This window comes from Mchenga conophoros, linkage group LG3 (genome assembly GCF_057382185.1).
Source record: "Mchenga conophoros isolate Kocher_MC1m ecotype Shallow Benthic linkage group LG3, M_conophoros_male_GT1.1, whole genome shotgun sequence".
Lineage (NCBI taxonomy): Eukaryota > Metazoa > Chordata > Actinopteri > Cichliformes > Cichlidae > Mchenga > Mchenga conophoros.
In genome coordinates, this window is record NC_140528.1 from 61,936,895 (window position 1) to 61,951,507 (window position 14,613).

The window sequence follows — 14,613 nt, forward strand, 5'->3', positions numbered from 1 at the left end:
AGAGGGAGAGGCTCCATGCTTTAGGGCTGCCTGATCCAGAAGTACGAACATTACAGGAGTCTTTTACACCAACCACCAGAAGTGCTAATCCTTTTTCCTGGTGGCTGTTGGCCTCCTTGTGCGGTCTACCAGTTGGACCCCCATGAGGCCACAGTTGACATGATCCTGCAGTTTCTGCAGTCCCAGCTGGAGGTGATAAATGTGCAGTTACTCTGCGAGGCATGGTGGCAGCAATCAAGGCTGTTCTCTTGACCGCTCAGCACTTAGTGAGGTTGACTCCTCCTTAATTTCCCAGTTTCAGACGGAAACCCAGTGACTTACAAGTGGAAGGACTGGACCCCCGTTTCCCCTATGATTCCTGGACCTGGTCCTTCAGTGCTGTGCTTTTGAGCTGCTGGAGTTTGCTGACCTGAAATGTCTGTCCCTGAAAAACACTTTTTTTGCTGGCCATAAAGTCTGCCAGGTGGATTAATGAGCTCTGTCAGTACACAGGCAATGCTGCTGCTGGTTGCTGGATGGGAAAGGGGTGATCCTCTGGCCCAACCCTGCATTCCTACTGATGGCCCCATCGGAAGTCCACCTGTTGAAGTCAGTTGAGTTACAAACATTTCCCACTGGGGACCTAGACAAGGAGGCAGCTGCGAGCCAGGTTGCCCTGTGCCATCTCTGTTTTGTCACAGCATATCTTGCATATCTGGTCTTTTAGGAAGACAGACCAGCTTTTTGTGAGCTTCCACTCTGGAATTCTGGGCAGACCCCTGTCTAAGTCACAATTGTTCCACAGGGTTGTGAAGGCCATTCAGCAGGCAGACATTTACAAGACACGGATATTTTTTTTCTTCTGCAACATGCTGCGATGTAAATAATAGACTCTGAAGTCAAAGTCTTTATCCTTTATCATCACAGCTCTGGGAAATATTTAAGGCTCAGCCAAGCAGACTATTTCACTGCAATAAATAACTAAATTGCACCCTCTGTTAATTACCAGCTCTAAACACAACCCAGTGTTTATATTTGAGAGGTGTTTTTGTATGAGAAAGGTGGAGAATGACAAAGATCTGACTGTCTGAAGTTACACAAAGAAAAATATATTTATATCTGGTTTTGTGGGTAGAAAGAGTGACAGATTCTCTTATGATTTCTTAAATCAAATATACATACACTTTTGCAGTGACGTGACGTAATCCAGAGAATAGACGTATTCCCAATGATACTGACCCTAGAAACAGTACAACAGTAAATTGTTTCATTTTTCCTTTTAATGAAAATTATTAACCTATGCCCATAAATGTGAAAGAGAGATCTATATGTGCATGCAGCTAAATTTGTGCAGGTCCACCACGACAAACAGTCACATGTTAGAGAGCACAGCTCATGCAGTGAGAACCTTGTGCGCTGTCCATGGTGCTGAAAGTTTAACAGTTTAATAAATTTAGTATTTCACTATTTCTAGACGTGTGCAATAATGCAAGATTTTATATTAATCTGATACCAAGTAAATACAAGGCCTGTATCACTAATACTCATACCAGTACCAATACTTTTTAATAATTAAGCTCCATCATCAGATTGCTAATTCTGAATAAATTAACTTTCATGACCTATAAGTGTTTTCTTTTGTCCTTTGGATTATTAATTAGTTAAAACCTGGGACAGAAATAAAAAACAATAATCTAGCACATCTAATAGTATTTTAACTACAGTAATCATACAGTATCTTTTTCACATTTAGCAAAACAGGGTAATTATGTTGACTCAAATCTGAGCCATACTATATTTGGTATATTTGTTTCAATTCCTGTAATTGTTTTATTTAAATGTTTTTAGTGAGATAAATGTATTATTTCAAGGTTTTAGCATAATTGAGACTATATAGGTTGGCTAAAGTAAGTTTCACTTTTAAAATTAAAGTAATATAACTGATATATCACTATTACCACAGTTATCTACATAGATATTCTCTGCTTACTGCGTTGCTGGACAGTCCTGGTTAGCTGAGCACACTTGGTTACTTGTTGGCCTGGCACTGCTGAGTCAGGTGACAGTAAAGGAGAAGCAAACTGTGGCTGCTCTGTGACACCTGAAAGCAGCAGCATTTACACAGACAGCCAGGTTGCCTCTTTGATGAAACTGCAGCGGTGCACACAGGAGAACAGAAACTGAAGTATCAAGCTCATTAAACTCGTATTGTAATTACACTCATAATCAGCATCAATACAAATGTTGGTATCAAAATTATCAATATTTGGATCGATCCGCCCATCACTACTATTTATTTTAGTCCAATAAAACTTTATTAATGAAACGGTATGTCAGTTTTGGCCGGCGGTCATAGGTTCCTTCCAATAATATGACGCGAGACTGGAATAAAATATATTCATGGACTGGCACTTTATTAACCCTTTAGAACCGGTAGGAGCGGACACGCTCCATTTTGCGTAACTATTTTTAAATCCCGGTAGCACTGCAACCACGTGAGCTAGCGCAATAATTTTTTTTGCATATGAAACCGAAGGAATTGTACTTACATCTTATGCCATCAGCTTGTCCTCGGTCACAGTTTCCTTCCACATATAGCTTTGCAAAAACTGCATAAAAAGCGCTTGTAGCAACAAAAACATAATATTCCAGAAACACGCTTCGCCGATCCGATCAGCTGTTTGTAACACTTCACACATCCATCAGCGCGAACTATCACATGACCGCATGACCTGCCCGAAACTGGAAGTGACGTCATTTTGCGGAAATGTAGTTTTTTTTACCATCGTGGCCTCATGAGCTTATACTTGTGTTTTTAAAAGTTATGTTTGACTTTATGACTTTCTGTGTCGTTTCTGGGATGCTTAGGACTCATATTGCACTGCTGGAAATAGTTTATTTTGATGCATATGCTGTTATTTTGCAAATTTGCACTATAATATAGTTTTTCGTTTTTCCTGTAGTGTATGAAAATTGGTGTATCTCAAAAATAAAACTATGAAAACACTCAAAATAAATTTCCTTTGGTGGGAAACTAGTTTGTGCAACTTCTTTGTATTTACAGTTTTGAGGGATAAGCCTCTTAAATTTCTCTAACTAGAAATATATGTTAAAAAAACAAAAACGATTTTCAATTTTTTTGTAGTTTATTGCACTTTTTTGCAATTTATGTAATTACTATGCACTTAATGCAGACATATTATTAAAATTTGGGCTATAATGGTTGTATTGATGTATAGCAACTTGAAATGCTCCAAAAAATGGCTCCACAGCAGGTAAAAATATAATATAAGCTCTGGCGGACTTGGTTCTATGGTAGGTCTTAAAGGGTTAAAGAAGGCACGTGTTAACAGCAAAAGCACCAACCCCAACTTAATACAAAATGGCTTCCTTTTATACTCTACCTATTCAGGTGAGCATCCGGACTAGCCCAAGTATGGGGGTTAACTAATCAAAATGGAAACATAACCCTCCACACAAACAAACATACAATAACATTAGAGCACATAACAAACATATACATATTTCCAACACGTACTATAAACAAATCAATAACATACGCTTCAACCATTACTATCTAAATTAAAACCCTTCTTAACCACACTCCCCTAACCTGGCACACTGGTCTGCTCCAGGACCTCATAAGCAGGTGATTGAGCTGTTTTCACTCTTCTGCTCCACATCCTGTTAAATCCAGAATTGAATTCAAAATCCTGCTCCTCACATACAAGGTCTTAAATAATCAGGCCCCATCTTATCTTAATGACCTTGTAGTACCATATCACCCTATTAGAGCACTTCGCTCTCGCTCTGCAGGCCTACTTGTTGTTCCTAGAGTATTTAAAAGTAGAATGGGAGGGAGAGCCTTCAGTTTTCAGGCCCCTCTTCTGTGGAACCAGCTTCCAGTTTGGATTCGGGAGACAGACACTATCTCTACTTTTAAGATTAGACTTAAAACTTTCCTTTTTGCTAAAGCATATAGTTAGGGCTGGACCAGGTGACCCTGAATCCTCCCTTAGTTATGCTGCAGCAAGAGTACTGACAGGGATTCCCATGATGCATTGAGTTTTTTCTTTCCAGTCACCTTTCTCACTCACTATGTGTCAATAGACCTCTCTGCATTGAATCATATCTGTTATTAATCTCTGTCTCTCTTCTACAGCATGTCTTTTATCCTGTCTTCCTTCTCTCACCCCAACCGGTCGCAGCAGATGGCCCCGCCCCTCCCTGAGCTTGGTTCTGCCGGAGGTTTCTTCCTGTTAAAAGGGAGTTTTTCCTTCCCACTGTTGCCAAAGTGCTTGCTCATAGGGGGTCATATGATTGTTGGGTTTTTCTCTGTATCTATTATGGTACGATCTACTGTGCAATATAAAGCGCCTTGAGGCGACTGTTGTTGTGATTTGGCGCTATATAAATAAAATTGAATTGAATTGAAAGTCAAAATCATCATCCCTCTGTTCTCTCCATTCTTCAGTCATATCAGCATCTTCTTAGTCCTTAATTATAAATGGATTAATTTCTCCCTCTATTGGCCACCAGCTGTAAACACAGTGCAGTGTTTGGACTTGGAAGCTGAGTGTCACGGTACTGGGTCGTGTGACCCAGTGTTTGAGTTTTATGTATTTTTGTATTCATTTTCAATCTAGTTAATTTCTAGGTTGCTGTTTAGACCTTATTTCTTAGTTATTTCTGTCATCTCCCCCCTGTACTCAGTCTCCCTGGTTCCTCCGTCTACATTTCATGTCTATGCGGTTAAGTTCATGTCATGTTTTATCTCCATGTCTATGTCTCCGTGTTCCCTGTTTTATTTTGTAAGAGTCTGGTCTTCTTTGTTCATTGTAGTTAGCGTTAAGCTCCCCTGTATTGTCATTGTGTTTCATTCGAGTCAGCTGTGTTCTCATGTGTGTCCACTTCCCCATATCACCTTGTGTGTATTTAAGTCCTCAGTCTTCCTTTGTTTGTTGTCGCGTCGTCTGTGTACGTCCCCTCTGGTCAAGTTAAGTGTTTTTCAGGATTCTGTGCAGTTCATGTTTACCATTTGGTTTATGTTGTTTTTCATGCAGCTGCACGATGAGGTTCCGTGCAGGTCATGTTCATGTCTGTTTCATCACGCCATTTGGTTCACAGTTTCCATGCATCTGCACAGCATTCTGTTCACAGTGATCATAGTTATTCCTTTCAGTCAGGTTAGTGTTTCTCCAGTTTAGGTTTTTGGTTAGTTGCAGTCTCTGTCCCTGTTATGTTTTGTCCACTCCCCTCTGCACCAGCCCAAATAAAGGCTCGCTTTCCGTTTAAGTTCACTCCCGTCTCCTCGACTGTGTTCACGCCTGGGTCCACCACACACACTCTCCACACAGTCTGCCCCCGCTGGCCGTGACACTGAGTTTGACATGGGAAATATGGAACGAGGAACTACAACTTTATGTCCACACTGACACTTAAAGCCTGTCACAGGACCTGATGTGGAGAATAGATGACTTCAAATGTTCTGTTAGAAAGATGTCAGGTAGCAATGAAGTGAAAACAGAATAACAAAATGAACATATCATAAATAATGATAAGAACAGCTGTTAGGAAGCTGAGGTTTATGGAGGAAACCCACACAGATGCAAACTCCAAACAGAATCACCTCCACCTGTGATTCAGGAACAGTGCAGCACAAATCAAGCACACACAGAAAATGATATCATTGATATAAAAATGAATGTGCATGATGTATCAATAAAATGAAAACAGAAGCACTAAATGAGCAGATCATAAATCAACAATCAGGAAAACAGCTGCTCATGAAATTCCCGCTGTGCTCTTTGTCTGAACTCCTTGTTTCCTCTCTGCTGTGTGAAGTTTGATGAGAACATGAATCAATCATAAATCTGCTGAAAGGAAGACTTGTGGCTCAAACCACAGGCTGTGTTTCCTCTTCTCGATATGGCTCAGTCAGAAATCAGGAGCTCCTTTAGTTTCAGTGCATAAAAAAGTCCTGAAGCAGAAGAGAAAGTTATAAACTATATTTTAAGTAGTTTAAAGGTGATTAGATTTTTTACAGCTCGTTTTATTTAACAGATAACAAAGACATTACAGTGGAATAAAATATATAAAATAGAAATAGAAAATCAAGATTTATGTGTCATACACAGAGTTATAATGGTCTTGGCAAACATGTGACTGACACGGTCAAAATAAATTGATATTATATGAAAGTACTGGCCGGACCTCCCTGAGAAAACTGGGAAAACTCCGCTACACAGTAAAAAGGCTGCTGAGTGTAACACCGATGAAGCGCTAATGAATTAATACAGGCTAGGTATTGAGTGAAATATTAGGTTATTATTAATCAGAAGATTTAGGAATGCTACTGGAGCTGATGGGCAGTAATTAATAAATACACACAACACAAAATGCTTTTGCAGGTACCATGTATTTAACTGAAACCAAAGAAAAGTAACAAGAAAAGAAAAGGAAAACTTAAATAATCACTGCTGCAGCTATTCAATGAATCAAAAACCCAGTGGGGGTGCACAAAGACAACTAAGTAAATTCTTCTGGCTTATACCCAGCAATATAATTTCTCAAAAGAAGTTCCCCATAAATAACACATGTTAACATCAAAAACACTGATCCACACTGAAGAGGAGAAAGTCCGTGAGTTTTATCTGAATGTCCATGAGAGATGTCTAAGCGCTATTGTCCATAAACGGGGGTAATGAGGTGTATGATTGTGGAAATCAGTGTATTCGGAAAATGGGGACAGAGCATTGTCTTTGATAACTTCCTACCCGACCAGTGGAAGTCGGGTAGGAAGAATGATTCCTGCTCCTAGCCGTTCATTGGCTCGCCATCCTTTTTCATACCCATATAGGTTCACCTGGCCAATTCCGTTCTGTTCAGTGCACAACAACACTACAGCTCTGGCTCACGGTAATCAGCATCTGCAACAGCTCTGTCACCTGGCTTGCCTCCACGCATCTGACGGGAGGAAGTCGGGACAGGCTTACAATGACCTACATGCCATCCGATTGGCTGAGCAAAGTGATGTGGTTGGAGTCATGTATTTGTGATGTGTTCAATGGCAGGGAATACGTGCAGGAAATTACTAAAATCTAGTAAAACAGATTTTACTCTGGGTTACATGAGCATAACGTCAGAGCAGTTGTTACTTCCCATTATGTTGATAGGTTTAGTTCATTTTGGAGGGTTGTAAGCTGTTTTAAATGACAATGAGTGCGTTTAAATAAAAGCTCTCTTTCAGTAGATTCATGCACAACACTGAACAGCTGTAACATGTACTCTCAGTCTGACACACAACAACAACACACTTTATTTATATCACTTTTATTAACCCTTGTGCCATACTGGGGCCTTTTTGGGTCCCTTTGTTTGTTCGCATGAAAGCCATTTCACATGTGCACGTTGAGAATTTTAGCATCTCCTAGTGGTTAGCTTGGAGACTGCGGGCAAGTGATTTTTTCTGTGGTTTGGCTTGTATTCCTTCCTATTGGATGTTTAGGGTCACATGAGTGGGGTAATGCAGGAAGCCATTTTAGTATTAAGGATTTGCACAATGAGGTGTACCAGAAGTCTACCTGCTTAATCCTTCAACATAGTAGATGGTATTATCAGTCTTCCATCAATGCTGAGTTTAATTCTTCAATATGATCAGAAACTCAGTGATTTATGCATTTGCAGCAATGTTATCAAACATTGTGAAAGTTCAGCTATTTACTTTATGTTCTTGTCCACAAGTTTCTCTGTTAACGTCCACTTCCTCTTATGAACCTGAAACTAAATCAGAACAAATACAGTGTAAAAACAGAAACAAATATATAATGGTGCTGATGTTGTGAGTCTGCTTTGTGAACTTCTACATTCATATTATGAAAAAAACATATTTATTATCCGTTTTTTCCTGATTTTAGATGTACATGTTTGCGAAATTTTAAAGTCCTGTTATTTTATTATTTGGCTAAACAAGCAACAGATTGAATGTAACTAAAGAAAATGAATGAAAGCCATTCCAACAGGACTCTGAACTTGTTTTACTGGAAGAACAATATGATTTATTTCATTCTTAAACTCATTTGATTGTCAGTGATCCAGTGATGTATTTGTACGTTTGTACCTGAGCCTGTCTCATGATCATCATCCTCGTAGTCAGAGCTCACGTCTGGGTCATCATTTCTCCCTGTTCAGACAGTATTAGTGCATTTAATTAAGAACAGCTCTCTTTTATCTGTATTTCAAGATTAGGAGTCACAATAACATATTAATAAACCATGATATCCTTACATTTTCTGAACTCAGTCTTCTCATCAATAACTTTAAGTTCAAGTGTAGATGTGACATTTCTATGTTCATCTGCTTTGCCACCTTAAATAATAACATGACATAATGTCTGATCAGTCAGTTTATAATCATTATATCTCTTATAGCTCTGTTATAGCTCAGTATTAGTATACTGTACCACTTCCAGTGTTTCCAGAGGATGTGATTATTTCATAAACTGGAAAATCACCTGCAGGGCAGACAACAGAAGAGAAATTACTTTTTCACGATATTTGTTTGTTAACAAACTTAGTGTTAAAAATGATGCAAGTAATAGTTTCTAGGACTGACCAGGAAGAAGAGAGGAGTAAACGTTGTTCTCATTCTTGTTGGCTTTTTGTTGTGCAGCAGAGTTTTGATTGGTGCTCTGAGACCGAGTGAGACTAAAACATGCAATAAACACTGTGTAATTTAATCAGGAATAGTTATAATTTCATGTTATTTTTAAAATGAAAGAAAACTTTTGCACCAACCTGTTACAACAAAGATCTATAAAAGAAAATTAAAAATTATTGTTGCACTGGTTTGTAATCAGTTTACTTAAATGTGTCACATCAAATCATTGATGAGAAAACCTCTCACCCTTTATCTTTCTGCAGCAACACAGCAGCAGCATCACAAGGATAATTCCACTAACAAGTCCGATGATGAATGGAACAATAAATGAACTGATTTTAGATCCGAAGCCTAAAGTTTCTGGTAATATCAAAACACAAAGTCAAACTCGGAAAGAAGTCCAACTAGATCTAATAAAAGCCGAAAAGTTTAGGCCACATCAAGAAAAACAATATGAACCTAAAAACAACTTTAAAAGGGTTTTTTTTATTATTAAAGACCCATTTTAACAGCAAGAAGTTTTATGTTTAGAAGTCTTGTTATATATAAAGTTACGATCATAGTTTTGAGTTTGAGATGTTTGAGGGGTTTTCTTTTCTTTTCTTATATCTTTGTATTATAGTTCTGTGCTCCTGTTCTTTGGGTCTTTAGGTTTATTCTATGTTATCATGAGTTTTGTGTTTGAGCTCCATAGTCTTCTGTTTATTTTCTATAGTCCTCGTTATATTATTTATATTTCTTGTTCATGGTTACTTTTGCTTTGTTTATACTCAGCATTCCTCATTAGGTTATGCAATCTTCACTTATGATCGTTTGTGTTTCCTTTGTCTCCACAGTCAGTCATGTCTCCATGTTTGTTTATCTTCTCTCACTGGGTCAAGTTCACAAGTCTTAGTCCTGAACTCAGTATTTTATTTTACTTCCTGTTTTGTTGCATTGTTCCTCATGCTGTGTTTCATCCTTGTGTGTCTCCAAGTTAGGTTTCTCTTGTTGGAGAGGCTCCTGCCTTGTGTTATAATTTCAGCAATGAAGCTACTTTTGTGTTTTATGTCTGGCTTTCCGAATCCTGTGTTTGAGTCCAACCCTGTCTGCCACACAATGAACTGACCTAGTTTAATCTGAAATGTTTATGTGGAAAATATAATCATCTTTATTATTTTAACCTTATTTATTCTGTGTCGTTATTAAACAGCACATATAAAACTCAGTTTTACCAAAGCAAAGTTATCTCATAAACCTCATTAAATACGAGAGCACCATGTATATTAGCAGAGTTGCTGTCGCAGAGCCGTCTATGATTATGTTAAGTCACTACTACACTGGTTTTTGAGTTTATTAAAACTGCATTTCAATAAACATTTTTTTTTCTAATTTGCAGCTTCATCTCCAGTGGTCTTTTTGTCTGTTTTAATTAAGTAGCAACAAGTTTGAAAAGTTTAGTTTAGTGAATACAATTAAATCTTCAGCTCCAGTTTTTGTCCCAAAAAATAAATAATTAAATAAAGTGAAGTCATTTAAACACACCTCGTACAGTGATGTTGACTGCATTGCTGAACTCTCCTGATCCAGACTCACACCAGTACACAGTAACACCCTCCTGTAAGCTGTGGATCTCATAAGAGGATCCACTCAGTTTCTGGCAGTCACAGCAGTGTGAAAAAAAGCCTTTTTCACTAAACTTCCTCACTCTCCACTCAGTGAAGTTTCCCTCACAGGTCAGTGAGACAGAGTCAGAGGTGAAGTGTTGCACTCTGTCAGGACTCACTGTGAGAGATGCTGCTGAATGAACATCTGAAAAACAGGATGTAAGAAGGGTTAAAACAGGGTTATAATTCAGGCTCAATCTCCAATCACTGTGTTAAGCCTTCTCATTATGGTTCGCATTTAGTCCAATGAGTTCTGAAGATTTTCTGAAATTTTCAGAACTTTGTCTTTTCTCCTCTGTTCTTGTTCATTCTCTTGCATCTCAAAATGCCTCGTCATTTCTTCTCCCTCTGCAGACTGCGGCCCTGTTTTCCCAGCAGAAGAATGTCCTAGCAGCACCATGTGAACCACATAATAACCTTTATAGGTTACTATATAGCATCTGTAATTGGGAAGTGAATGTTTTTAGTAGAGGGCCGATGAACTATTCTGGTTATGTAGGAAAAAAAAAACATTTTATTTGAAATAGCCCAAAAACACAGATGAAGCCCCAATGTCCCAATTTTCCACTAGCACATGAATGCAGGTTACATTTGGGAATCTGTAAAGTTACCTGCACATGTGACCTTTTCTGAGCATATCAGGCAATGGCAAGGGAGAAACACTTTTACACATTTGCACAGACAGGGAGTTTTTTGAGAGCAAAACTGATCAAACTTGTAAAGTTGAACTTAACATTTTGTGTGTAAATTATTACTTTTTAATTATATATAAATTAATTCAGTTCAGTTCAATTCACTTTTATTTATACAGTGCTATTGTAAGGTAGTCCCTACAATAACGCATGCAGAGAAGAGCCCAACAATCATATGACCTATGAGCAAGCACTTTGGCAAGTGTGGGAAGGAAAAACTTCCTTTTAACAGGAAGAAACCTCCAGCAGAACCAGGCTCAGGGAGGAGCGGCCATCTGCTGCGACCGGTTGGGGTGAGAGAAGGAAGACAGGACGAAAGACATACTGTTGAAGAGAGACAGATATGTATGATTCGATGCAGAGAGGTCTATTAACACATGTTGAGTGAGAAAAATGACTGAAAAGGAAATACTCAATGCATCATGGGTGGATGTCATCATGGGAGTCCCCCAGCAGCCTACTGTTATTGCAGCCTAACTTGCAGCCTAAGGGAGGATTCAGGGTCACCTGGTCCAGCCCTAACTATATGCTTTAGCATAAAGGAAAGTTTTAAGTCTGATCTTAAAAGTAGAGATAGTGTCTGTCTCCTGAAAATGTATGCTGTCTTCTGAAGATACTGCCTAATGGAAGCATGTATAATATAAATAGAATTGGTACTAGCACTGAACCCTCTGCATCCTCTTCACACACTAATTTAACTTAGTGTGTGAAGAGAACTCTCCATTTACACGAACAAATTGGAATCTATTAGATAAATATGATACAAGCCACTGCAGCGCAGTACCATTAATACCTACAGCATGTTCTAGTCATTCTAATAGAATATTGGGTCAACAGTATCAAACACTGCACTGAGGTCTTGTAGGACAAGCACAGAGATGAGTTCACTGTCAGAGGCCATAAGAAGAGCATTTGTAACCTTCAGTAAAGCTGTTTCTGTGCTGTGATAAACTCTGAAACCTGACTGAAAATCCAGGGAGCCAGGCATTAAACCACCAACCTTCTTATTAGTAGATTAGTAGATGACCTGACCTACAGACATCCTCCACATTTGTAACCCTTACGAGACAAATAAGGGTTACAAATATCCTTGTCTTATAGTCCTATAGTAACATTATATTTGTCTCCTTCCTTTTGTGTGTGATCTTCACATATATGAACATTGTATTTCATTTTGTCATTCTGACTTGTTGTATTGGACTTTTTCCATATGTACACATGGCATTAATTACATGTGCTCTTTGCTCTTTCTAATATTTCTCTCGATAACACTTTATGTCTTTCTTTTAATTTCTTTTATGATCTTAAATTTACAGATGCTGTACCAGTTTAAAAACTCCCTGGGGAGAAATAAAGAAATAGAATAGCACACAGAAAATTCATGTGACTAACAGTTGGATACGTCATGTTTTTTCTTTTACAAATCATGATAATTAAGGAAAGAAAAGAGCACATGCAGAACAGTTAATTAGAGCCAAATGTTTACAAGATTGACAGTTAATTTAAAAATTCCTCACCTGCAGACCAGACAAACTTTGGTTGACTGTGATCAGTGTGATACTCTGGGTCTCCTCTTCCAGCTCTGCACACATATCCTGCTGTGTGTGTCTGTCCATGAATGATGTAGGAGTCCTGTGCAGTCCCACTGCCATCAGGTAGCAGCTCATAACTGGAGGATTTCTCTGCTAGATCAGGAACAGCTTTATACCAGTAGAAGCTCCATCCTGCAGACGGATGTTCAACCTCACAGTTCAGAGTTACTGAGGCTCCAGGACTCAGCCATGATGGAGACACAGTGAGGACAGGACGGGGTTTATCTGTTAGGAAATTCTTGGAGTGATGATCAAATACATGCCAGTCCATAAATACAATGCCTGTACGCTACATTTTTAGCATGTTAGCGCCATAAATTTGAACTATTATCTCATCACATAATTAATCAAAAATGACTGGGTGAATGGATTATGATTTTACTTACTGTGTGATACTATCAAATTTAAAGGAACACTCCACTCTGTTAAATGATCTTGTGCAATTTTGCTTCTGCCTCTACACTTGTAGTGACCATTGTTAGATGGAGAAGCAGAATCTACTCTGAGTTCACTTTGGTTTGATGGTTTATGTGAGCTTGTAGTTCTCCATTCATACTCCCACTCAGTGTCTCCTCCTTGGATCTCACAGCTGAGAGTGATCATTTCTCCACTGTATAATGTGGGCCAGTCGGGTTGCACTGTTACAACGGCACTGGCTGGCCCTATTCATTCAAACATTTAAATAAAAAACTATTTAAAGTAACCATCACTATTTTGAGTTTTGCAATCATATGAATACAGATCATGAAATTATTTATGATTGCTGAATCCAAACTCACTGGTTTTGTTAATTTGAACTTCTTGGCTTCCCTCTGTGTAGTAAGCTGGGTTTCCTCTTTTTGCTTTGCAACTGTAGAGTCCTTCCTGTGAGACACTGAGTTGTCCATCAGACGAGGAGAAATTCAGTAGGATATTATCTCTGTACCAGAAGTATATCCATCCAGATGATGATGATGATGGGTTCACAGAGCAGGTTAGGGTCACACTGCCCCCTACTGGAAGAGTTGTGTTGTCAGCGCTCAGTGTGGGCTTTGGTTTAGCTGCAGTTCCGTTTAGAAAAAGAACATAAAAGTAAATGAGACTGAGTGAGATTAATATAAATAAATTGATATTTTCTCTTGTGAATTGTTAAACCATATAATGAGCCAGGACGACTGTGGAAACATTTCTGAACTGACAAAACTGTAAAAAGCTGGCGCTAATGAATGTAAATATACACATAAATGAATAAGATTTATTTATTTTAGTTGATATATGAGTCGATGCACATTAAACTAAACAAGTGTGATTTCAGTGACACCTGAATAATGAGAAATGGATAACAATCTTTTCATTATTTCACAAAAAACCTGTGTAGCACATGTTGCTCATGTATCCACACTTTTTAACCAAAACCTGAAAACTTTATGGATTGATTACTAAATACTGTACACAAATATTAAATATTGAATTAACTACGGCATAATACAAATAATACACAATTTTGTAACAAATAATACTACAAATTTTTTACTAATAACACTATAATAATTTTCAACAAATGACTTCAGATTAAGTTTCTCCAACTTACATGATACAGTCAGTGTGATGATATCACTCCACTCTGAGAAGAAATAGTCCCTTCTGCCCCGGCAGCTGTATCCTCCACTGTCAGACTCAGTAGCTCTGATGATTCTGTATTCATTGGATGTTGGAGGTGTGTTTAACTTGGCTGCTCTCCATTCATACGTCCACTGAGCTCCTTCACCTCCCTGAATCTCACATCTGACAGTGACTGTCTCACCGCTGTATATCTGAGTCCAGGATGGCTGCAAGACCACAGTGGGCTTACTGGGAACTGTTCACAGGAAAATATCCAGTTAGAGACAAATAACAGCCTACAATGTCTGCTATTAATAAAATGAGAGTAGAGAGACTGAAAAGAAGGAAAAAAACAGCTGATTCAAGGATATAAACTGCTTGTCAGATTGAATATGATCAACACACATATATAGACATCACAATATCACATAAACAACTTGTGTTTAAACTTTAAGGGTCTGTTTT

The 14,613-nt window shown here is 38.3% G+C and overlaps 1 protein-coding gene across 1 annotated transcript in view; it reads right to left on the reverse strand.

The window, feature by feature from the left end:
- Positions 1-14,613, reverse strand: part of LOC146579904 (basement membrane-specific heparan sulfate proteoglycan core protein-like) — an 88,899-nt gene that overhangs the window by 31,604 nt on the left and 42,682 nt on the right. Inside the window, exon 2 of the mRNA XM_085265624.1 lies at positions 14,138-14,404. Within this exon, the coding sequence (XP_085121750.1) occupies positions 14,138-14,404 (267 nt within the window). The remainder of the gene's footprint in view (positions 1-14,137; positions 14,405-14,613) is intronic.